This window comes from Aulonocara sp. 'chitande type north' Nkhata Bay, linkage group LG13 (genome assembly GCF_057382095.1).
Source record: "Aulonocara sp. 'chitande type north' Nkhata Bay isolate Kocher_YH1m ecotype deep benthic linkage group LG13, A_spYH_male_GT1.1, whole genome shotgun sequence".
Lineage (NCBI taxonomy): Eukaryota > Metazoa > Chordata > Actinopteri > Cichliformes > Cichlidae > Aulonocara > Aulonocara sp. 'chitande type north' Nkhata Bay.
Genome location: NC_141356.1, coordinates 1,896,313 through 1,921,397, shown reverse-complemented (window position 1 = coordinate 1,921,397; position 25,085 = coordinate 1,896,313). Strand labels below are relative to the sequence as shown.

At 39.1% G+C, this 25,085-nt stretch overlaps 1 protein-coding gene across 1 annotated transcript in view; it reads right to left on the bottom strand.

Moving 5' to 3' along the window:
• Window positions 1-25,085, bottom strand: part of ttc27 (tetratricopeptide repeat domain 27) — an 84,257-nt gene that overhangs the window by 14,242 nt on the left and 44,930 nt on the right. Inside the window, exons 10-16 of the mRNA XM_086258226.1 lie at window positions 24,204-24,317; window positions 20,316-20,411; window positions 16,404-16,526; window positions 10,074-10,301; window positions 9,004-9,102; window positions 7,849-7,901; window positions 3,250-3,415 (exon numbers count right to left, since the gene is read on the bottom strand). Of these exons, the coding sequence (XP_086114352.1) occupies window positions 3,250-3,415; window positions 7,849-7,901; window positions 9,004-9,102; window positions 10,074-10,301; window positions 16,404-16,526; window positions 20,316-20,411; window positions 24,204-24,317 (879 nt within the window). The remainder of the gene's footprint in view (window positions 1-3,249; window positions 3,416-7,848; window positions 7,902-9,003; window positions 9,103-10,073; window positions 10,302-16,403; window positions 16,527-20,315; window positions 20,412-24,203; window positions 24,318-25,085) is intronic.

Genomic DNA, 25,085 nt, shown 5'->3' with positions numbered 1-25,085 from the left:
TGGGTGGATGACTGGATGTGTAAAGCGCTTTGGGGTCCTTAGGCACTAAGTAAAGCGCTAGACAAATACAGGCCATTTACCATTTATTTCTGCCATCTACCAGTTCTCCAACCCCCACCAGTTAGTGAACCATCTGCCAGGTTGCACTGCAGTCACAATTAAGATAAATCAACTGCAAGGCTATGGAGCAGAGACTGTAACATCATGTTAGACATCCTGCAAAACACCTCAGAGGTGTGCTGACGGACACATCCTCTACATCTGTTCAAACTCCAACACACTAAGTGTGATTTTAAGAGGGTAATCTGTAGTTCAGTCCATTTGATGGGATTTTCCAGTGAATTCTTGTGAATGTGGCAGTGCAAGTACATCTGTAAGTATTAGTTTTGTATTTTGGTATTTATCACTCTGGTGAAAAGTGATATTTAAAGGAAAAAACTAAATGAATCGATTAAGATTCCTGTTGAAGTGTCAGGGTGTTAAATTAGGTGGAAAAGTACTAATTTCTGTGTTGAGAGAAAACAAGAAAAACATGGATAACAGGCAAAGAGTTTCTAGGAAGTTCATTTCTACCCAAAAATGGAAAAGAAAATCTCCTCCCTGTGCATAGTAACTGTAAGGAAATGAATGCATGTGCGTCTATATCCCCCATTTAACCCCATGAGGCACAAAAGCTGAGTCATGTGACCACCAGCTCCTCTTGTCAGTAGCCCTTTCCACATTCCATAGGACAGCAATCCTTGGTGGCCCCTCCCACCTTCTGAACCTGCGATGAAAAACTAACACAAAAAGCACATAAAATGAAATAAGGCAAAAACGTTGCTTCTAAATTTGTTACTGTGATCTAAGGAAATTAACATAGTCTGTCACCACCAGTTATGCAAAGCAGCATTTTAAGGTGAATCGAAGTAAAAACAGACGGGTAAAAATAGAACAGCTATTTAAAGTACAGACTTTCAAGCTTTGACAGACTTTTCGGTGATGAACTTAGGGGACAGTACTACATTTTATTAAAGTAGTCATATAAAAACATTTAATCATCTCATACACGCCAGCACACACGGGCCTGGCTGTCGCAAATCGGCATTCAACATCGCTAGTGCTGTTGAAATGACCCAGTCCAAAGTCAGGTGCCGCTGACTTTGGACTGGTTTTAATCGCGTTCCCTTGATGATGATCTGCACGAGTTTGACATCTACATTATACAAAATACAGAAGACTGCAACATCAGCCATTGGTTTCTGAACTTTACCCTTTAAAGCCTTATTTGCTTTTATTATTCAAATGTTTTTATTACATAAAAAGCACCTTGAATTAATTGGAATAATTTAACAAGAAAAAAGATCGAGTAGAGGATTAAAGCAGGAAAAAAGCCAGAAGTTGAAAATGCCACAAATGAAGAGGGATGGCTGTCAGAAGCTACTCTTAAGGAAGGGAAACAATCAGGACAGGCAGGTGTATGCCAAATTACACAGGAACTGGACTGAATATCAAAAGCAGCAGCCATCTGTGAAACACAGTGGAGCTTCTGTCAAGGTTTGGTGCAGCACTTCAGGCAGTGGTAATGGCGAGCTTGTCAAAATTGAACAAGTTCTATGTTCACTGAATTATAAACACAGAAAAGTACAGTGAGATTCTGATCCACCAGTACCATCTGTAATCCAGGTCAAACAGATTGACCTGGATTTAAAACAAAGTTGAACACACATGTGGGCAGTGGGCCGGTCGCGGCTGGCCTTTGCAGAGCCTGAATCTCAACATTATTGGAGCAGTGTGGGGTTATCTAGACAGAGAACAGAACAAAAGGCAGGCAAGATTCAAGGAAGAGCTTTGGGCCATCGTTGTAGAAGCCTGGAGTCTGAGTCAGACTGCAGCTGTTCGGGGACCGAATTCTAACACACAAAAAAGTGGTTGCTATGACTACTTGCAATCTGTTGCTTGATATTTTAAAAAAATACAATTCCCAATTTTTCCTAGTTGCAAGGAGGTTGTAGTTTTGTTCTCACTCTAGTGTGACTGAGCTATCATTAGTCACAGTTGATATTACTAAACACTCCTTTTACAGCACTCCTTAAATGTGCAATTTCATGCTCTTTTCCATGAAAGGGCTTTGGTGTTAGGTTGTCTGTAGGAGATTGTCGGCCATTAATAAACTGTTCAAGAAAACTGTGTTCTGAGAAGATATTTAAAAATGAGGAGGAGGCAAGCAGAGAACTAAAGACTGAGTGAGCTGCTCTGAAGCTGCTGCTGCTGACCTTTTCAACCGGTGTGCTTTTACATCTGCCAACCTTATTGATGAGGCTGACCAGGACACAACCTGCATAAATGACCATTTTGGTTGTTTGAAACAGAGACGACAAAGAGGGACACAACAAAAGAGAGAAAAGAAGAAGATCATGTATTGTGGGATAAATGTGACTGTTTGTATATTTAATTCCGAGGCCCACAGGATCTCTGAGTCAGAGCTGTGATTTTATCCATTCCCATTAGGCTGGAAGACGTCTTCTTCAAAATTAATTGCTCAAAACTATGTGAGTAAAATGACTGCAGGGCTGAAGCAGACCATTAACAATGGAAATACTACCACTGGCTGTCTCGCCTTGTTTATTCAAAGCTGATGGTTAATTTCTTATTTAGAATGCATCAGTTGCTGTGGAATTAATGAGCTGTGACTACAAGAGGCTTTTCCTTCAGAGTTTCTAAATGACTCGGCATGAGTGACCACAGTGATAAAGATTAAGTTTCATCTGCTCGGTGTGTTGTGATTGGACAACAAATCACGTTTCCCCGTCTCACAAAGCTCTGAGACTTTGCACAGAGTAGAAGAGGTGGATAAAGCCAAAACGCTGAACTTGAGCCAAGTATTCCAGAATTTAGAGAAATGTATATCTTTTGTTTCAAAAGTTCTTCCTTTCAACACAGACAAAGCTTCATTTACAGAAAGTCAGTTAATTGGTGCAACTTATTAGGAGCACTGCAAGGTGAAAGAAATACAGAGAGCAAAGGGACCAATTCCTGCTTCACAGCTCTGTCTCATGTGTTCAAGTCAGACATTTTTATTTGTTATTTTTGACCATGGTGAGCTAAACCTAACAGATTTCAGGAGACATAGATTGCCCCTGAGAAGCTTTATCCAGCCAGGTATAGTTTATTGTTTGCCAAGCTGTGTCTCATTAGACACGCAGCCTAGAATAAATGTTTTCCCCATTCTACATGGAACAAAAGAAGAGACTAAGTGCAGTCATGTACCTGGATGTCCTTGTAGTTCTCCCTCAGGTCCATAAGACGGTGGTATGCCTTGATGGCTTCAGCAAAATCTCCGATGTCAGTGCTAACAACAATGAAGTTCTCCCAGATCTGCCAGTGTTCGTAATTACACTTAAGGGCTTCCTGCAGGGTTCGAAAAGCCTTATTTCTGCCAATGACAAAAAGGAGAGACAAGTTAGAAGTAGATCATTAAATGTGTTGAACAGAGTTCTAGGAAGTTCTAGGCTTGGTTCATTTCAAAACTGCTTGAGCTTAACTGGCAGTAGAACTAACCAGGTATTAATTAAAAACTCGCCTGCTTTGCTTCGGTTTCAGGCCCGAACGGACAGAAGGCTGCTGTCAAGGGCTAAAAGTCTACCTCTGTATCTGAAAAGCCCCCACAGCCAGAAATTACAAAAAAAACAAAAAACACAGAGACACGAACATGGGCTGGAATGAAGAACTTCACATATTTTTATTTGGAGTATTTTTATTGTTTGTTTGTTTATCTGTACATTATAAATACATAAATAAATATCTGAACACTGTCTGGATGGTTACAAAGTTCTGGGAAGTTCTGATGCTTGTAACGACTGCTGTGAAGACTGTCTCAGCAGGCAGGCAGAGATGACTGTAAACTGGGACAGGCGAGATACTATTTTACAGCAAAGCTTAAGAATGCACTGGATTTACTTCTGAATGACTAAATGACAGCATGGGACACCCTGAATGAGAGCGACTTCACTCATCTGTAATGGCAAGTTTGTCATACAGTTCAATTCAGAATTACTTTGGTCTAAATTCCTTTTATAGACATTAGGGAAGAAAGACAATGGTTGAATATTAATAAATTCCATTCCACTAAGCTGTTTCCCCCCCACACAGATTTAACGATGAAGCTAGATCAAAAAGAAGCTCACAGTTCGCACGCAGTCCTCCACAGTAAGCAGATACTGACACCAGCTGAGGACTGTCTACACTAACTACAGATGAACAACAGCCTCCGTTTTAAAGCAGTTACTGCTGACAACAAAAACAGTTAACTTCTGCTCTGTTTCATGAAAGTCTCAGTATATTGAGAAGCAATAATTAGGGTTTCCCCCTAAAACCTCAGCATGATGACTAAGTGAAGAGCTTTAGGACAGAGCAAGTTTTGGCGATACAAACTTTTGAGCTGCAAAGCACACCAAGTGCAGACTGCACACTTATTCAGAAAACATCTCCCTCTACTAAAAACCAACACTCCTAGCAGTAACTATCACAACTACAACAGGCATAAGACGTGACTTTTGTTCACAGATTTTATGCAATATGCAGTAAATTCAGTACAACTGATTCATTTAAATACTCTTTTCCTGAAAGGGAAACTCTTTATGCCACAAGGCTGCAAAAACACTCTTGTCCCAAACTATCAGCCACAGAAATGACCCTCTTTAATACATCCAGTAGCTTTTTAATGTCAAGAGAAGGCTTTTCACTGCTGTCCACAGTGTGTTCTTTTGTTGTGTCTCTCATAACATCTGCAGATGGCCGCCCCTCCCTGATCTGCCAGAGGTTTCTTCCTGTTGAAAGGGATTTTTTCCTTACCACTGTTGCCAGGTGCTTGCTCAAAGAGGTTTGTGTAACTGTTGGGGTTTTGTCTGTATTATATAGCAGCGGTCCCCAACCCTCGGGCCACGGACTGGTACCGGTCTGTGAGTCGTTTAGTACCAGGCTGCGAGAGGTGAGGCTCGGGTGTGAAATTTATGTTTTTTGGGGTTTTTATCGTTTTTTAATCTTTATTTTTATCGTTTTTATCGATAACTTGGTTTCTCCTGGTTCTTTTCACGTGTGTTATGAATATATTTTCTTGTTTTTTGGTACCGGTACTGGTTTTATTTTGTTGTATTTATCCACGACACCTTAAAGGCCGGTCTGTGAAAATATTGTCGGACATAAACCAGTCCGTGGCGCAAAAAAGGTTGGGAACCGCTGTTATATAGGGTCTCTACCTTACAATATAAGGGGTCTTGAGGCAATGGTTGCTTTGGTTTGTTGCTGTATAAATAAAACTAAAATTAAAATGAACTACTGTCTGAAATATCTCTCTGAACTTACTGAAGCGCCATCTCTGCACTTTCAGTTTGTGTTGCACCACAACTCAGCATCTAATCTGTACTGTTTGACCACTAATTGACCTTCCATTCAAGCCCAATGACATGCATGTTGGTTAAATTAATTAAAAGCTTTACCCATATGTGCATTCATGTTACAATGCTTAAGTTGGGAAGGTTCAAGTCCATTCGTAAGACTGGTCTTAACATTAAAAAACTTTCCAGTTAAATCGCTGATTTTTTTAAGCTGACAAAACTGTATTCATTTTGAATTTTTATTTCTTTGTACAGTGTGACTCAGTGTGTTGTCCTGTCATGAGCCTGGCAGAGTCTAATGCATAACTTTATGCTAACCTTACCGGAACAAATGCATAGCATTTCCTTTATCCGTTTCCCTGTGATTGGCACTCGTAAGCTTCGTAAGCATCAGGTGTCAGATCATATTCTCAAAAATGTTCTGAAACCCAGTAGCAGAAACCCTGACTGGCATTATTCTCATCCATGGACATGTGGAGATTTTCCAAGTTTTCCACCTCAGTGGGCAACAGAGTGCAGTGTCAGCATCAGTCTGAAGACATTTTGTCTTTCTGGTCATTCATTTGTCATTTTTGCCTCATTCCCCTGAGTCTTATCTACCATTTGCTTTCGTTATGATTGACTTTGAGTTCTAATAAATATGGCTCACTATCAAAATGTAATGACTTGTGGCTATAATAGAACCTAGGTCACAATAACTGGACCATGTTCTGGATTCGAACCCCGACCTGTTAATAGAATTTGACAGACCATTTCTCATATTGACAGTAACATTACTTTAATCTACACAGCATCTGCCTTTTTGTCTTTACAAAGGCTACTAATTCCTATAGGTGTTCCAACTTTTCTGGATTACTTACAGCCCCCTCTGTCTGCATAAAAGCAGTGTTGGAACACACTGTGGTGCCATAGCCTCGTGAGCATCAGTTGAACAGTATTGACTACAGAAAGTAGTGTGTTGCTACAAAAATGTTGAGAGAAAGGTAATTAACAATGGAAGAGAGACAGACCATCATGACACTTAAAAATGCAGTCCGTTCCTACAGAGAAATCACAAATAAAGTCAAGATGTCAGTGAGCACAGTTTCCTTCACCATCAAAAGGGACTCAGAAACTCTGACAGGAAGAGGTCTGGCAGACCCAACGCCACAAATGAATCTGAGGACACGTTTCTGAGAGTTCACAGGACAATGGCTTCAAGTACAGCTTAGTCTCAGTTTCAACTGTGAAGAGAAGACTTTGAGCTGCAGGTTTGTCTCTTTGTCAGAATAAGACAAAGAGGCTTGGCTGGGCCATGGAACACCGCCATAGGACTACTGAAGTCTGGAGAAGGTATTATGCACTGATGAATCAAAATTTGAAATCTTCGGTTCTTCACGCAGGATCTCTGTAGGCGAAGGGATGGCTCCATACTGTGTGGCATCAACTGTCAAACATGGAGGAGGAAGTGTGTTGTTCTACCACAGCATTCTGCAGCACCATGCAAAACCCTCTGATCTGCCTAGCTGGTCAGGGGTTCATCCTACAGCAAGATAATGACCCAAAACGTACATCCAAGCTGTGCCAGAACTACCTCAGAAGAACAAGATGGTAAGCTTGAAAACATGGAGTGGCCAGCACAGTCTCCAGACTCAAACCCCATTGAGCTGGTTTGGGATGAACTGGACAGAAGAGTGATAGCAAAGCAACCTACAAGTGTCACACATTTATAGAAACTGGAAACGGATATGAGAAGAACTTTCTGAACAATATTTGATTTCTATTGTAGAAAGAATGCCCGGGTGTGTTCAGCTGTTATATCTGCCAAAGGTGGCTACTTTGAGAAGTTTAAGATACATTTTGATTCCATGATTTCTTTGATAATTCCAATTGATTATTTGTATTGTGCTTTCTTTTCAGAGTGGAATGAGGCATCAAACTGCATAATTTTCAATAAAAAAAAATGGAAAAATGGGGTGTGTTCTAAAACTTTTGACCAGTAGAGTACGTTGAGCACGTTTTGTAGTCAGTCTGCACATTGTAGTTTCAATAAGGTGGACATCCAGCGTCATATTGAAAGAAGACTAGTGTAAAATAAGAAGCATAAGGAAGAACCTTAGGAATGCTCCCAGAGACTGTAGTTTAGAAATCTGAAGAGATAACTAAGGTGGGAGGTAAAATCCACTACATGGAGGTGTATGTCATTCTGTTTTAGAAACTAAATACCAGCAATAGCAATTTAGAGAGATATGGACAAACTTAGATGCAGTTGACCTCTGACCTTTCTGTCATCATCACCTTTGGGCACATTTATCCTGCCCAAGTTATTTTGAAAGACTACTGGAGCGTTTTCCAGTCTGCTGGGTGTGGATGGTTTCAAACACTTTGCTGCTTACGGCAGAAATCCTATTGGACAAAAGTCAACCCATTCTATTACCTGGCACACACGTTCTTACACCAACAAGTTTCCAATATGCACTACACTCATACTCACTTCATTTGGAGGCGAATGTAAGCTGTAGAAAGGTTGTTCCATGCTTCTGCATTCTGGGTGAAGGTGGGGTAGGGGGTTGGGCGAGACACAGGTCAGTGAGGGAAAGAAGACAGTGGGGAAAAGGAAGTAAAGAATAACAAAAAAATCCTACAAGACACAATTTTCAGGTTTATGCACATAAAGAAAAGCTGGAGTGACTATTAAACCCTCACCAAATGAGTTGAAATGAGAGACGGCTAGCGTCTATATATTTGCTGTGCACTAACTGTGTGCTATGAACATAAATTTATTGAAACGTTCACTTTGGGAGGACCAAGCAGAAACAACCTCCGAGACTGAAAAATAATCACAACTGCCACAAACTGCGTTAGCTCAGTTAGCACTTCAGGCTGTCTAGAGACTCCCACAAACTTCACTTCATTAAAAAGCATGTTTACATCCTGTTTAAAACATTTTTTCCAGTGGTCTACAGAAAATCTCCCCTTCGTAACAGTTGTCTGCAGGGTGCCCTTTTTCCATTACGCAAGGCGTAAAGTGAGCCATGTAGTTCCTTTGACATCTATACACATGCAACAGTAGTTGATTGTTGTCTACTAGCTTCACATCTACTTGTTCTACTCACTGTACTTGACATCTCCATGTCTGTCACTAAAATAATGTTATGTAATATGTAATTTAATATGGCCCTCTGCTTGGTACAACCATCCAAGAAGTGAAATTTGAGTATTTTATTAGTCTGTCAGTCCTGCAAGCTTACCAGCATTAGGACAAAACACTAAGGCTGCTGAGGTTTCAAAATGTGGAGCTCAAAACAAATAGGTGCTGTTACAGTGGCAATGTCCACTGTACAGTGGTACATGCCAACCTGTGGTGTCGCCCACACCAACACAACTCTATGAACCACCTGTCAGATTTGCCTCCCTGTGACTTTGTCCAGTTCCCAAAAGTGAAAGATGCAGCATAAAGCTGTAGTTGATGCTTTGGACATTACTGGAATAAACTGCATGATTTATTTGTGTTAAAGAAATCTCCATGCACTAGCAGCCTCAAGCAAACCCACATTACTTGGCCTTTAAAACTAAGGATGGACTTGGAGAAAAGACATTATGTCAAAGAGTGTCCCTAAAAAGAAAGACTGTGTGTGTAGGTACTCACGTCTGGCTCCAGTCCCACACACCTCTGGAAAGCCTTAGCAGCTCCCTCATAGCCCTCCAGGGCAAAGTAGGCACAACCAAGAGAAAACCACACACCGAGCTGTGCACGCACACGCACACGCACACACACACACACACACACACACACACACACAAAAAAAGGTTTGTATTGAAGTGTTAAATTAAGGCACAGATATTTCCCTGAAATGAAAGTGTGTGTTAACAAAGCAAAGAAAGATTAAAATCCTGACCAGGCTGAGAATCTATCCCAGCTGCTCTGTTAATATGTACTTATGCATAGAGGTGTTTTAATTAAATATCAGTGATCCCACTTACACTGATTACACTGATGGGTTTAATTGTCTTGTATCTTGTACCTGATGTCTAAAAATCTGAACATGTAACTACATTTTGAACAAATTAAATTCATGACTAAATCTGGTTGCTGTGCCTGTGGCTCGTGCCATGCTTGCTCTAACTAGGTAACGCATGGCTGTATAATGGTGACCTTGTACATGTCTATTATCCAGTTCCACTGCTCAAAGGTTTCAGACAGTGTTTCTCCACCAGCTGGATCACTAGGTTGTAGTGTTCTTTGACATCCTTCAGGTGCTTTCACAAAGAAGATCTTGTGCTAGCAGTTAGACATACTTTACTGAGTTGGACTGCAACTAGTACAAAACTTCTGTTATGTCACCAGTTGCATTGCACTCTAACAGCCTCCTTAACAGGAATACAGTCACCAACCACAGTCCAGGATGGTGGAGTTGAAATTCATCTGCAGGATTCTAGACTCACTGAATTTACACCTCAGCCAAACTAAATCTGTGGAAAACACTGAAAGGTGAACAGGGACCAGTGTAGAGACTACAGAACGGGCCCAGCATTTTAACCACCTGTAGGTCTGACCCATTCTTACACATGTAATAGTGATCACTGGCACACTCAACTTTTAGTACAGTTGAGAAAATAATTCATTCTTGTGCACTGCTGAACATGAAAAAAGTTTAAAAGAGTAAATTATTATTAAACTTTATAGACAAATGTGAGAGAATGATGATTTGCTTGTACCTGCATGCTGTTGATTTTGAGCGACTGCTCAAAGCAGTTGACGCACTGCTGGAACTCCTTGTGGCGGAGGTGTAGCAGGGCTTTGGAGCGCATAGCTCTGGCGCTGCGCTGACCTGACAGCTCCCATGCACGGTCGTAATACTGATGCTCCCTCAAGATGTCTCCTAGTAGACAGTACAGACTAGGTGTCTCCTTCTTCTCCAGCTCCCTGCACACAATCTCCTCGGCCTGAGCACAAACAGAGAAGAACAAAGGTGAGTTCAGATGAGACATGTGAAACTGCATTCAGCTCCCATGTTTGTTGGATTTTAGGTGGAATTTAACTGATTTCATTTCCAAACATAGCAACATGAACACTAATATCTACCTGTGTTAGATGTTAGGACATACGGAATATACCTCAGCGTCGACCTTTTTGAATGCCTCCAACTTCATCTACAATTTAATACAATCTTAGAAACAGTGCATTTTTCTTTTCAATATAGGTACTTGCTTACATAAGTTAACTAATCAGGTCAACCATTAATAGCTTAATTTAATGTCAGGATGGCCAGCCTAAAACAAAGATGAACTTTTGTGATATATCATATTAATCATGCATGTAACAGCAAAATATGTTCTACCTTATAAAACCCTTGTCGTGATTTCTTGGAGCACCAAAAAGCAAAACAAATATTTGGCATTTTATATGAGGATAGGTCAGAGGCAGCTGACACACATCTCACCAGCTCAGACTAGGCTTGTGAGTGTTTTACATGTAGTACATAAGCATGTCTCAAATACATGTGAATGATCCCCAAGAGTCGCCCTAGATATCATGTGGTGTTAAATAGGTTCATAGTGTCTTTATTTGTTTTAGGGGCATTTTTACACTGTCCATTTTAGTTGACATCCTACCGGAATAGCACCTCTTGCTACTTCCTGCCTGCCTTTGCTACCTTTTAAGCCAACACAGTCTGTTAGTTGGCAGTAATGTTGTATTTTACTATTGTGTGTTTGGCACTAGCTGCCGTGAGTTGCTTGTAATAGTTTGTACAAGTGAGTTCACCTAAAGATGTGCTGTATCAGACATTAGCCTAGACGCTAATTAGCCATTAGCTTATTTCGTTGTGCTTCAATTTATATGGTAAGGAAGTATAGCCTATGATGCTTAAAGGTCACAGCATTTTCTAATTGTAAAAGAATGTTTACGCATATCAGATCACACATGATATTTTGTGTCTTATTTACAGTTTTACAATTTATTCTTTCATCAAAATCCATGCTATGTATCCAACTGGACATAAACGACCACAAAAGAACAACGGTGTGGTTTTTATTCGTGTGACGATTGTTATCTACCTGCCTAGTTAAGTGCAGGGGAAGAATAATAACCAAGTGACATAAAACTGCAACACTTAGTAAAACTTAATGATAATCAGATTGATTATATTTCTTTACGCTGCAAATTTAACACCTACCATCAATTGATGGCAAATTTCAGATATTCTGAGGACCTTTTGAAAAATTGTCATTTCACATTTTCTAAGACTTTTTAATGACTTGTAAGAGCTCTATTAAAAGATCTCCTCTTCACCTCTCCTCAGGAGATATGAATACCTTATCCTACCCATCTACTCATAGGCAGGACATAGTTTAACACTACGAGAAGCAAAAAAAAACCCCAAACCAAAACAAAAGTATCAAAACACAGGCTGAGATCTAGGAATGAAGTCTGACAGAAAAACAAAATTAACATAGGGATTATGTTACAAGTATAGTAGCTGTCAAATTACCTGTGGACATTTGCACTCGGTGCACTTTGTCTTGCCACTACATGTTTTGGATTGCAGCTCACGCACTTGTGAGGGTGGAATAATGAGATTGTTTTCTCTTTCCAAATCCCTCTGTCTTGATTTAGGTTGTGAAGAGTGCCAATCTAACCACTGCTAGCGAGCCGAGGGCCTCTGAGGTTTGACAGAGCCTTAGGTTCACTGCATTCCTTTGCTGTCATGGGGCTGATGCTGGGCCAACAGCCCAGCCTGATTAGGAACGAGAAACCCCATCATACTTATCTAAACTACACAACGCTGAGCAGGTTGTACCCCATGCAACATTCCCTAATTAAAGATAATACGGTAACACAGACACACACACCTATTAAGACCATTACTTTGAATTTTAATCTAAACTATAACTCAAACATGGAAAACAAATTCATCTGATCTGTCTGAAGTTAAATGTCGCTCCCAGACTCGAGCGGGTGCGTCTCAGATTAATTTAGTATTTGCATATTACATATTAATGCGTGAGGCTGATAATGACTGTAGTCATACTGTTTTCTGAGAAAATTCAACAGTGCATAAAACATTATGAGGATAACTTCAGGTCATTTTAGTTTTAAGGTTGAACAAATTTATTCTGAAAAGTACCCCCAGAAGTGCAGATCAATCACGTGGACTTGAAGGATGGTGGCTGAGCAAGAAGACACTGTGAAATGCAGTATACCAAGGGTAATTGCTATTCCTGTGCTAACTGCTTTTCTATGAAAACAAATGTTGTTAAAAAGACTGGGACCTACTGGGATCTATGGAGGAGAGAAGTCCAACTTGTGAAACATCAGTACCAAGACATCCAGACTGAAGTCTCAGTTTTTAATATAGATCTTTTGAACCCGTTTTTGCTGTTGGTGTTTTTAAAGTAATTTAATGGAAATATCTCATAAATAAATTGTCAATTCTTGACATCTGTGCTTCATTTCTGATGACTGGATTTCTACTTGTTTATTAGTTGGCATAATTAGCAGGTATCTCCCTGCAGACTGCAGAATACAGTCATTAGTTAAGAGCATAGCACTTCACCCTCTTTTCCAAATATGGTCATTTTAGGCTCAGAAAAAACAACATGCCAGTGGCTGAAATACTGTTTTATCTGTTAATATTTAGGAAAAATGTGGAGTTTAGAAACTAATGGGATGGTTTCCACATGCTTGCTAGTAAGAAAAAAAAAACAAAGAACAAAACAAAGTGACATTTTAACAGCAATGAAGATGTAACGTAACCACTAAACATCCAAGTGTTCAGCCTGCAACTTCTACTGCAGCTGGGCAAATGCAATGCAAACATTTAGTTAAACAGAGACGAGCTGTGAGCCATGCTGAACACAGCAGTCTCTTTCATTATTTATGTCCGACATTACATTACGTCATGAAACAATGTCATTATGACAGAGCAAAAAGGGAGTGTAGGGGATAACGGAGAAGCAGTGCTGGACAGAATCCCAACCACTCCAGACAAGTGGATCGGCCTTGTTATTTTGGATCTCAGTGAGTACATAACACAGACTATTGGCTGGAATTACCACAGCACATGGTTTAAGACTAGAGAAGGGCACTGCACTTTTTATTAGCAAAAAGCAACCTGACTAATCAAATCAGACACAATAGACACTGTAACTGACAAACAAAGAGCTGACAGGCTGTTAGAGTCCTGCTGAGAGCTCTTCACAAACAGACAGGTTAAATGTTCAGGTCAGTGCTCAACATCCACACACATCATTTATGCACATCTGCATTTCATAACCGAGTTGGATTTGAGTACTGGGTATGTTAAACACATAATTGGCGCAATCTAGTGTTTGATCCGTTACCTAGACCCAGTAGGAATTTAATTTCATCTTTCTAGGTTTTTGCCTTATGAACAGTCTAAATCAGTATGGAGAAAACAGCATTTGGCCTCTCAATTTCCCCCAGTTCTTCCACTTTTTGCTGTGATTTTGCATCTTTTTGTGTTTCATTCCGTTTCTCTCTGATCTTTTTGCATTTCACTGTGGTGATTGTTCCTGTTGTTGTCATTTTGCATCTGTGTTAACTGTTTGTTTTTAGCTCTTTGTTTATTGTTTTGTGTCTCCCTGTAATTACTTTTTTGTATTTGTTGCCATTTTGTATCCCTGTGTGCTCATTTTGCATCTGTTTGTGATTGTTTTGAATTTTTCCGTCATTTTGCATCTTTTTGCAGTAATGTCATTGACTTTCCAACAAGAAACGTTACCCGAGCAGTCATGGGGCCTGTGTCTGCTAGGTCTGTTAAGTAGTCCATCCATCATATTAAACTGAAAAGAAAACATTTGTCATCTGGTGTTTCTGCTGCAAATGTGTTTACCAGCACTAAATCAGTGCCATGTTTGTTTTGGCTTTGCTTATTAGTGTCATATATACATTATACATGTATGCATATATAATGCATACATAAATATGTTGCTAGTTTTGCACTAATGCTTCTCTGTGCATGCATATAAGAGATAAGAGGAATATTAGTAGTGTACACACAGCTGCAGACAGCATACGTGCTGACATCTGCTTTTAACCGTCTCTGTAGTTGTACTGGGTCTCTGTCCACACTTCTGCATGGCTGACTAAAATCATCGGAGTTAAAACTATCTGATGCAATAGTGATCAAAACTTAGTAATGTTATGACTGAGTGAATGACTGAATTATTTCTAAACACGGTCCTCACTGGATGTCTTTGGAATTAAACTCAAACCTAAATCTAAACGCCGAGATCACTTCTCGCAGCACAATCACAGCAAGAATTGTGTTGTACTCTTGACAGGCAGGTAAGAATGTCCTTGGTGAGTGCTGGCCTATGAATTGGTTATACTCCCAGACTGATAATGCTTTTATGAATATAACAATCTCTTTGTTCAGCTGGAGGGTGGAGAATGCGCCCTCCTTAAAAGAACATGAAGTAATAGGACTTGGTTAGGAGCCACATGGTGATGTTCAGGCATCAGAGCTTTTCCTCTGCGACTCCCTTTGTGGTTTGTGGCTATGTGTAAGTGGAGATCTCTGACAGATCCAGAGCCTACAGGGGACATTACCCCTTTAGTTTAAAAACAATACAAAGTTAGTCACGGTCAGCATTTGCAGCTGCAGTACAAGTTCAGATAAATTAAATACTTTACAATTTTTTTACCTTACAATGTAAAGCAACTTGAGGCAACTGCTGTTGTGATTTGGTGCTATTTAAATAAAATGGTATTGAAGTGAAGTGAACCGTAATCCTAGCATCATGCTATGAGAAGAACATTTTTTGGCAAGGGATTAAAAATCACATGCTCCAGTCTTGGAAGTCTGTAATCCTGATGGCTAATCCAAGGGAGTTCTAACAAAAGGTAAACAAGCTAACAAATGAGGCTCATGTTGTAGTGAAAGTCAACATTATACTTCCTGTTTACATTCCCGAAGGATTATGACAAAGTTATCAGTAAAACAAAATTAAGACCAAGAAGATACACAAAATCCAGTTCTTCAGATTAATCAGAATCCATTAATACTATTTTCACTGTAAGATATCAATATTTCTGTTACTCTTATATGCTGAAGTAAAGTAATTAAGGATATGTCTTCTGCGTTGAAACTATGAATAAAAAGTCATTGCAATTTTGAATAATGACCAAGGGAAAGATGAGTAGAAGTGCAGTTATCCTGATTTTTGACTTTTTCCCCCCGATCGCTTCATCACTAATTACTGACAACCTCTAATTTGGCCTTGACAACCAGTTTAAAATACCGATCTGCCAAATGAGCATCAAATCATTTAGTTTGAAATCTACAATTGACATGTAAATCACACCATCTGTGCTGCTGTGAACAGAGATCTGCAGAGAGTTAACCACAGCTTGGAATAGACAAAAGTTTTCCAGTCTTATTATAGGATTAAAATCTTTTTCTGACTCTTTTTTTCCTGATAAGATAAGAAATATTGTAGCTATCCCATAGCCAGGAAATTCTTCAAATATCATGGAAACCTTTAATGTTTTTCCTAGATGTGAAAAGGTTTCTCTATTACACGAGATAAGAGAATCTAGAATTCAATAAAGATGATTTAATCCAACAAAACCCCAGATAGAAGGAAAAGAACAGATAGTGACTGTGGGGGTTGTGATTAAAAAATATGTGTCATTTATGATTTCTACCAAAGTAACTAGGGTCTGTTTAAGAGAAAATGAAACATTTAATTTGATTTTACATTACTCTTGCCTACATACAGTAAGTGTTACACTATTTATGTGAATAAAGAAACCATGAAGTATTAAAACAAATTCATATCAACTCAAAATATAGTTAAAAAATGTTAAACTAAGCACTATTGCTTTTAGATGATTTTGATTATTCAAACAGCAAGCTGCTGGAAAAACCTCTTCTAATAATACAACTTAGAAATGTTGTCTAGATTAAGTGAAGGATTTAGGGAATAAGAACAATTGTATGAACATTAAAACGACTTCATTTACATAGATTAGTGGTTTAATATTCAGTTAAGTTCAGGAATGTTAAGATCAGCGTGTACCTTTCCGTGTTGGCCGAGTCTCTCGTAGCAGATAATTGCATCTTCCCAGAGCTCCAGCCTTTCATAAATGAGTACAGCTGAACTGATGCAGCCGAGATCCATCAGAAGGCTGGCCAGCTGTTTCTGTACACAGGGAGAGAATAAAGCGAAGACGTCTGAACCATGTTGAGGCTGCTGGCATGCTAAGGTGCTCACTATGACAACGCTAATAGAGTGACAGAAGAGGCACATTTTATATTAGCATGCTAGAAAGCTAACATTCATGCAAAATACTGTTTGCAGATCTTTAACAACTTCTATAACCATGAAGGCATATAAATGCATCTGATGACGAAATCAGATAAAACTTGCTCTGACTGACTGATATGGAACAAAATATTCTATACCAATAATTTATAATTTATGTCCATCCATTTGTTGTATGTATGTATGTATGTATGTATGTATGTATATATATATATATATATATGTATATATATATATATATATATATATATGTATATATATATATATATATATATATATATATATATACACACACACACACACACACATATATATATGCATGTATGTGTGTGTATATAAATAAATAATCTATCTACATTCAATTTCACTGTGTTAGTTAGTTCTGTGTGACCTGTGTTAGCGTTAGCATGGAGAAATATAATATCAAAGTGCTTCTAGCAGTTGTAGACTTATGGGAAAGAAGACAGGAAGACTCTATTGTTTTATTCTCATTTATGATGAATAGTTATCGTAATTTACAAAACGACAGTTATACTGATAAACTGAACAGGAAAATATTTGCTATGGTCACAGACCAGCCACATGCTGATTTTTTATATATTTTTTTTTAAAGAAAAATGCAAGTTTTAAGACATTTTTACGCCGGGTTCAGACATTTGGGTGTCTGCAATTTTTTTGTAACCATCCACACTCATCTGTAAGACATTACAATAGTATGATGCGCCAACTACTGTACATCCATCAGGCAGGCTTGAAAACAGTGTAAAAGACATGAGTGAAGATCCAACCTCACCACTGTAAGAAATCACAAGTTTTTAAAGTACCATGAAATTAATGGAAATCAGTGAAACATAGGGAAGCAACTGATGGCATGCTTTAGAAACTGGTTAGTAGCAATGTAAAATATACACTACCTGATGTGTGGTTATTGACCAGAAATGTGCAAAACCAGCTGTAAGTAAACTATAAAAATGGCCTCACCCTAAAGGCATAAAAATGAAATGGCTTGTCATGAAAACGAAGTGTGAGACGGAAAAAGCAGAAAGCCACCCCCGGCAGAAAAATGCATTGCAGTACCTGCTGCAATCCTCCTCCTCAACAGACTTTCAGCTCCCCAGACGGTAATACAGACTCTTCAATTCCAACTTCATTGCTGTTATCAGTTATTACCGGCTGCCTGTGTGATGTTTCCTCCCAAACTGATTTCTCCCTTTCTCCAACACTCCTCCTACTTCAATCTTTCTATTACTGCCTATTCAACCTCTTCTCTTTCCTTACCCTACCTGGGACAACACTGCTGGCAATAATGTCAGCTGGATCTGGCTGATCACTTGCTTAATGGTGCAACATAGACACAAAGAGGCAAAGATTTTATCAAAATATGTCACAGCTAGTTTCTCCTTTTCAGGTGCAATTTATTTATCAAAATGTGGCCAATTTGCCCAGCTGGGCCACTCTGATGTGGAGTTTTCCCTGTGACTGAGTGGGCTTCCTCCAAGTCCTCTGGCCTCCTCTGAACTCCATCCTCCCACAGCCTAATGACATGCACGTTAAGTAAACTATTGATTCTAAATTGGCCATGGATGCAAGGCAGATAAAGTGCTTAAGGTGTACAGGTGTGGTTAAGGTGTGAACTCCAGAGGTCAACTATCAATCTAGTATAAAATTCCCATACACATAAAGTGCTTCTACATCCAGTAACTCGCTATAACTTTACAATGGGATTAAAGGTGACATTAGAGTTTTTGATACAGATATGGGGGCAACTTTTGTTACTCTAGCAAACAAGAAACCTTAAACAGTGGTATGCAACACTCCTTTCTAGTTCTATTATGGAAGAACTAACGTAATATAGGTAATATCATGCTTACTCCTTAACCTGACATCTCGGAGTTCTAATGTTTTTTTTTTATCTGAATTGAGCATCACAGTATGTATGCAGCCAAAAAAGTTATTTACATACACGGTTTTTAAGTATGTAAGTTAGATGAACGTTTTTACAACAATCAAGCTGTTGTCACTCGGTGCTTTTCTGTTTTTGTCATGTTCTCTATGAAATAAAATCATCATATCATTACAAGTAGCTGATGTTCTCTTTAAGACTGTAGAGCGGATGTGTACGTTAGCAAACTGGAAATCTTAACAGACAATGTGGCAGCAAGGAGTGGATTTTCTTTTAAAATTTAATCCAGTATAATAACAATTATGTCACATGCGCTGAGTAAGCAGAGAAGAACTTCAGGGTGATAAAGTTTGTTCTTGAGAGAGTCAGAATTTAAATTAGGAGAGTGCTGCTGAGAGGTGCCCCTCCATTAGAAATGCAGATGAATAGAAGCTCTGACCGCAGAATCAAATATTATCACAAACATTTCTCAATAGCCAAAAAAACGTATGAGATCTCATGAGAACTATATAAGCTAAGGACGACCTGCCAGAGAGGTGGAAAGATTTGTCTCAGACAATGATAAATATTTGTCTACATTACATTTTAATGCCTTAACGTGCTGGCCAAGAGGAAATTGGCTTATTGACCAGATATCTGCCTTGGTTGAATTATGTAAACAGATGATGTCATGTAAGAGACTTTGTGGTTAAATGTAACTATGCCATGAGAATTAAGGCACTTGAATTCTTATTAAAGGCAAAGAATCTTCATTATAAATAACAGCTGAACTGTCTTGTGTTTAGTGTTTTCTTTGAACATTGTGCCAGCAGTGACCAGTACCAGTGTTCTAGTGGTACACCCACCAGAATCATAAGGTGATGTAAGCTATTTGTTACTGGTGACCAAAAATGTTCCAAGCATGCCAAAAGAATGGCAACGATAAAGCCAACAGAGCTGATTGTTGCATTGCTCTTCGTTCTGTTAGCCAAGAACAAACAGCAGTTAAGCATTATTGATTATAACCTTTGACAAGGCTGCTACTTGAAGAATGCAGCACGTGGGCAAGCACTAGAACAGCTGCTCTTTTCCCCTACACCCCGCCCTGGAGGCCTTTTGTCGTATTGTTCTGTCCCTGTTACGGGCATGACACCGCTTGATTTCAATCCAAATGTAATATTAATTTTAATCTAATTTGCCATTCACTTATCTATGCTTAAAGAGTTAACTTAATTATAACTTTGGTTATCTCTACTTTTTCTTTAGTTTATTTTGAAACAAAAAAGGAATTTAGAATAGGACAAGACAAGGTATGATAACAACAACATTAAGTATACAAGCTATGAGCTCTGGAATGAAAGAGGATGAAGTCAGCCCTGTGACAACATTCACAGTATTTAGAAAGTAGCTCTCAAACCCTTAACAGCAAGCCTAAGGGGCGTGTCAGCGGTTTAGTGAATTCTTGTTTTAAGGACAGCAGACGCTTTTTCTTATGGTAGAACAATCAAGGCAAGGTTTATGACCAAATAACAGCAAAAATGTTATTGTATTCCATCTCAGGTGCACTTATGTGACATTAATGCGAATTATTCAATCTATGCTTAACCGAGACATTATCGTTTCGTATCATCAGTGACATTATTAGTCTCTGTCCAAAAGATCTTTTTAATGATAAATTTTAAAAAACACAGACTCTCACAGTCAAAGTGAATAAAGTGCTAGTTAATTTCCTTTTAGTTTACCAGACGGAACGTTTTGGAAAAAAACAGAAAGGGACCTAATACCTGGACAGCCCATCTGGGTGGTGCTTGGCAGCAGTAAAAGACTTTGAGGCGCTCCGTCACAGGACAACTCTTGTCTTCAAAGTGGTCTACTATTGCCTGGAAAAGAAAGAAACTCAAATAAAGAAGGAAACCACAAAATGTGCTGCAGAGTCTGTAACAACAGAGTTCATCCCCCAAAATGACTGAGTATTACTTCCATCAGTTGAAGATGTAACCAGTATCTTTACTGCTAGCAGTGCAAATATATGTATATATTCTGTGCCATTGACAGGGTTACAGGGTCATTAGGCATGAAATGGGCAATGAGAGGGAACATTCATGGAGACAAAGAGCAAATAGTGAACACAACTCTTGTAGCCTACAGCTGTTCGTTCTCCTTTTATGATTTTGAATTAAATAAAATGCAAGGAGGAACAAACAGACACGTTTTGTGGTTTCCTTCTGCCACCATCCTTGCAGAATCTTGGCATCTTTTCCAAAGGGTCAAAACTGATCAGGCTGTGGATAAAAGCTGTCAAAATAAGCTCCCTGGGCTCAGCCTTTAGAGGCAGGATGAGGAGCTCGCACATTTGGAGGGAGTACAGCTACTGCCGCTTTGCACTGAGAAACAGCTGAGGAGGTCAAGGCATCTGATCAGGATGCTTTGTGGATTCTTCACTTTGTAGGAGGCAGACCGAACAGTCAGGAGCCTCTAAGGGTAGTCCCATAACCTTCTGGAGAGATCATTTCTCTCTCATCCAGGATCCTCCATAAAAAAGCCAAAAAACATTTTATCTGAGAGACCCTGTTAGCCTGCTTTCAAAGAGAAATTATCTCAGAGCGGACTGATGGGCAGACTGATGGATGATCCTTATCTTGAGAACTGGAATTATTTATCCAAAATCAAGCAAAACAACGTAGAACAACACTACATGCCAAATTGATTTAGATGCATGTCATCATATAGAATGAAATAGAAACCAAGTGCATTTTATTTGCTCAATAAGCTTGAGACCTTTATAGGAAACCAATCCAACTACACAAAATCACAAAATACATCTTAAAAAATGACATTCACTGCTTACAACTTTACTCTCTACCAGCCCAGGCTGTGGCAGCTAAAACAGCCTCGTTTTACTTCTGTAAGGAAGACTTGTCTGCAAACTATGTCCTCGAGTCCTCCGTTTGCGGCTTTTTTTTTTAATAAACCCATAATGCACCTTGTGCTCACTCTTTCAGGGATGTTATTGATCAACATCCACAGTAACATTTGGAGCTGTGCAGCATTAATGGTTTGGTTTGTGCTCAGGGTTGTTTGGAGAGAAAAAGAACAAGGTTACTCAATAACTCACTGGGACTGTGAGTCTGCAGAGCTCTGCGGCTCTTAACTTTGTTTGTGGTCACACTAATTTTCTTATTCTGTAACATGATGGCGAAACCATTCACAGATGGGCAGATACGATTACACACAAAATGAAAACACAGCAACAAACAGTATCCTTGGATGGACTTGCACTAGAGCAAAAACCACTCATGAAATCAAGGCTGCAGAACTTCTAGAAGCTTCTGCCATGATACGCGAATTGTCTTCAAAAACAAAACAAGAAAACTAGCTTCCTTCATTTCAAGCAGTTCAGATTAATACTCAAAGTTCAATTAGATAATTGAACTTTGATAAACCTTTATGATTATTAACTTTTTTTAATGGGCTGTGATTTAATTATCCAAATCTGGGCAGGGCAGATAAGGAAAGCATGTGCATCCGCAGAGTACTGTGGAAAACCTGGCCTTTGATTTTCCTGCTATGGTTTTCACTAACATACCACTCCCCAAAGGTGATCAGGTGACCAAAGAGGCCACTTATATCCACTGTCACATTTATGAAACAAGCCTTTAGAAGATGCTGCACTCTGCCCACAACCAAGTGAATACAGCAAACAAAAAACTGACGAATTGAGATTCAACCAGTGATTTGTTATTATTTAGGTGTATGAAGAATGGCAAGAAAACATTCAACATATCACAGCAGCAGCCTGGACTTTCTCCATGAATTCATGGAGCCTCAATTTTGGATATCAGAAATACGGGTTCATTAATCCATGTTTGCAGTTTTCTATTCTCCAGTTTTGCTCCAGTGCCCTGTGCCCACTACAGGTGCAGATTTCTGCTCTTTGCTGATTGGAAATTATTTCTGTTATTGACAGCTCATTGCATAGCCCATGATGAGCAGCACTCATCATTCCAGATGTGCAGCTGATTGTGAGTCAATCAAAAATCATGACTCAGACGACTGTTACCAGGTGTTATCTCCTGACAGCAGGTAGCACACTACTAACTTACATACGTTTTTGGAATGACATTCATTTTTCTGATAGATGCAGTTACAATACAAACTATCCAAAATAAACAAGTCACAAGAACAATGTTTTTACCAATTCCAAGACGATTCATGTCCCCGTCTGCCTCCTTGGGACTGGAGGTGGAATGTTTGTACTTACAGACCCTTTCCAAAAAATGTGAATATCATGGAAAAGTTTATTTATTTCCATAATTCCATTCAAAACATTAAACTTTCATAGATGATAGATTCAGGGCCCACAACTTAAACGATTTCAAGTACTTAGTTGTTTATTTGTACATAATTTGAGCTTAGAGCTCATGAAACCCACGAAAACAGGCAGACAGAAGATTCAAGAATCTGGCAGAGATCCAGAAAGAGTGAAACGAGGCAGGAGTCAAAGCTTCAAAACCACTTCTGAGTCTGAGCCAACGTCGGAAGCGACTCAACTGGGACAAGGAGAAGATAGACTGGACTGTTAGCCAGTGGTCAAAGGTCCTCTTTTCCGATGAAAATAAAGAGTGCCTTTCATTCGGGAATCAAGGTCCAAGTGTTTGGAGGAAGACAGGTGAGGAACAGAACCCAAGCTGCTTGAGGTCCAGTGTGAAATATCCGCAGTCAGTTATGATTTGGGGTGCAATGTCCAGTGCAGGTGTTGGTAAACTCTGCTTTCTTAAATCCAAGGTCACCGCAACAGTCTACCAGAATGTTTTACAGGGCTTCATGATTCCTTCTGCTCAGGATCTGTATGGAGATGCAGATTTCATCTTCCAGCAGTACCTGGCCCCTGTCCATACCGCCAGAAACACCAAAACTTGGTTTGCTGGCCATGCCATCACAGTGCTTGACTGGCCAGCCAACTCACCAGACCTAAACCCCATTGAGAATATATGGGGTATCAAGAGGGAAATGAGGTCCACCAGACCCAAAAACAAAGAAGAGCTGACAGCAAGCATCAAGGAAATCTGGGCTTCCATAACTACCGGGCAATGCCACAGGCTGATTGCCTCAATGCCACGGCGCATCGAGGTAATGATTAACGCAAAGGGATTCCCAACCAAGTATTGAAGATGTACTTTCAAAATTATAAGTCAAACATTTTGATTGATTTGATGTGATCCTAATTTCTATCTTTTCTTTCTGCAAAAACTGAGAAGTAAATGGTGATGTCTTCACAGTATTCTAATTTTTTGAAATCCTGTTTTTGTGGGTTTTATGAGCAGGAAGCCCAAATGATGTACAAATAAACAACTAAGTACTTGAAATCGTTTAAGTTGTGGGCCCTGAATCAAAATGTATGAAAGTTTAACGTTTTAAATGGAATTTTGGAAATAAATAAACTTTTCTGTGATATTTTAATTTTTTGGAAAGGGTCTGTATAGCAGTGACTGGCATTATTTTTGACATATGGTGTGATAGGTGGTGGTGCTGGAAGAGACTCTGAATCTTATTTCAACAGGGCGACTTGTATGGCCATTTCTACAATAAGCTGGATTGATTAAGGCAGGCAGACGCTTGCACACACTCTGCTTTCTGTTTATTTTGACCTTCCACCCCGAGTAGATATTTACCTGGGTTTGCATCATGGCTCTTTCTACACATCGGGATTTTCCTTTTTCCAGTTTCGTCCTGAGGCAAAGTGCTGACACTTGCACTGGCCAAAACTTGGGTTCGGACAAAACACACTGCGGAACAATAAAAGAAAAATAGAGGGTCAAAGATAACACTTTATTCACATCATCAAGGAACACATGATTGTGTGCAACAACAGTATCATTCTGGTGACAAAAGCCAAGGAGCTCAGGAAATAGTGCTTCATCCTCTAATCAGAAGGTGGCTCAATCCAAAGGTCCGAAGGATAGAATTGAAGGGATGCATTTAAGTATGTATGGCCGAATGAAACGTGACTTGTACGTAAAAAGTATTTTTCTTTATTTTCTACTAACTATTAAACCCTTAAAAGCAAACGCAAGCAGATCAATCCAGATTCATAGTCCATAAAACCAATTACATTACACAAAAAAGAAGCAAATGAAAAAGCAAACCTGGCATTACCTTCCCACAAACATAGAACTATACAAGAGCTTTATATACCTGACAATACAAAGATTGTTGTATTAACAAATCTGTGTGTGTGTGTTTTATTTATTGGTGAATATGGAACATGACACACTCATTCAGCACTTCAAATTACCGACATCCTTCTGAACAAGAAGTAAATTGATGCATAACCAAGTTTTCTTTTAAACACAAGCATAAGTTAAAGGATGCTTTGCCCCAAAAATCATAGCTTACAGATGACAAATGAAGTATAGTACTCATGATTTTAGTATAAACAGTATAAAACAGTACAGAGACAAATAATAACATTAATAACCTAACATTATTAGGTCAGAATTGTCTTTTTTTTCCTTATCAAATTCTGCAGCTTTAATAATAAGCTCAGAATGCAT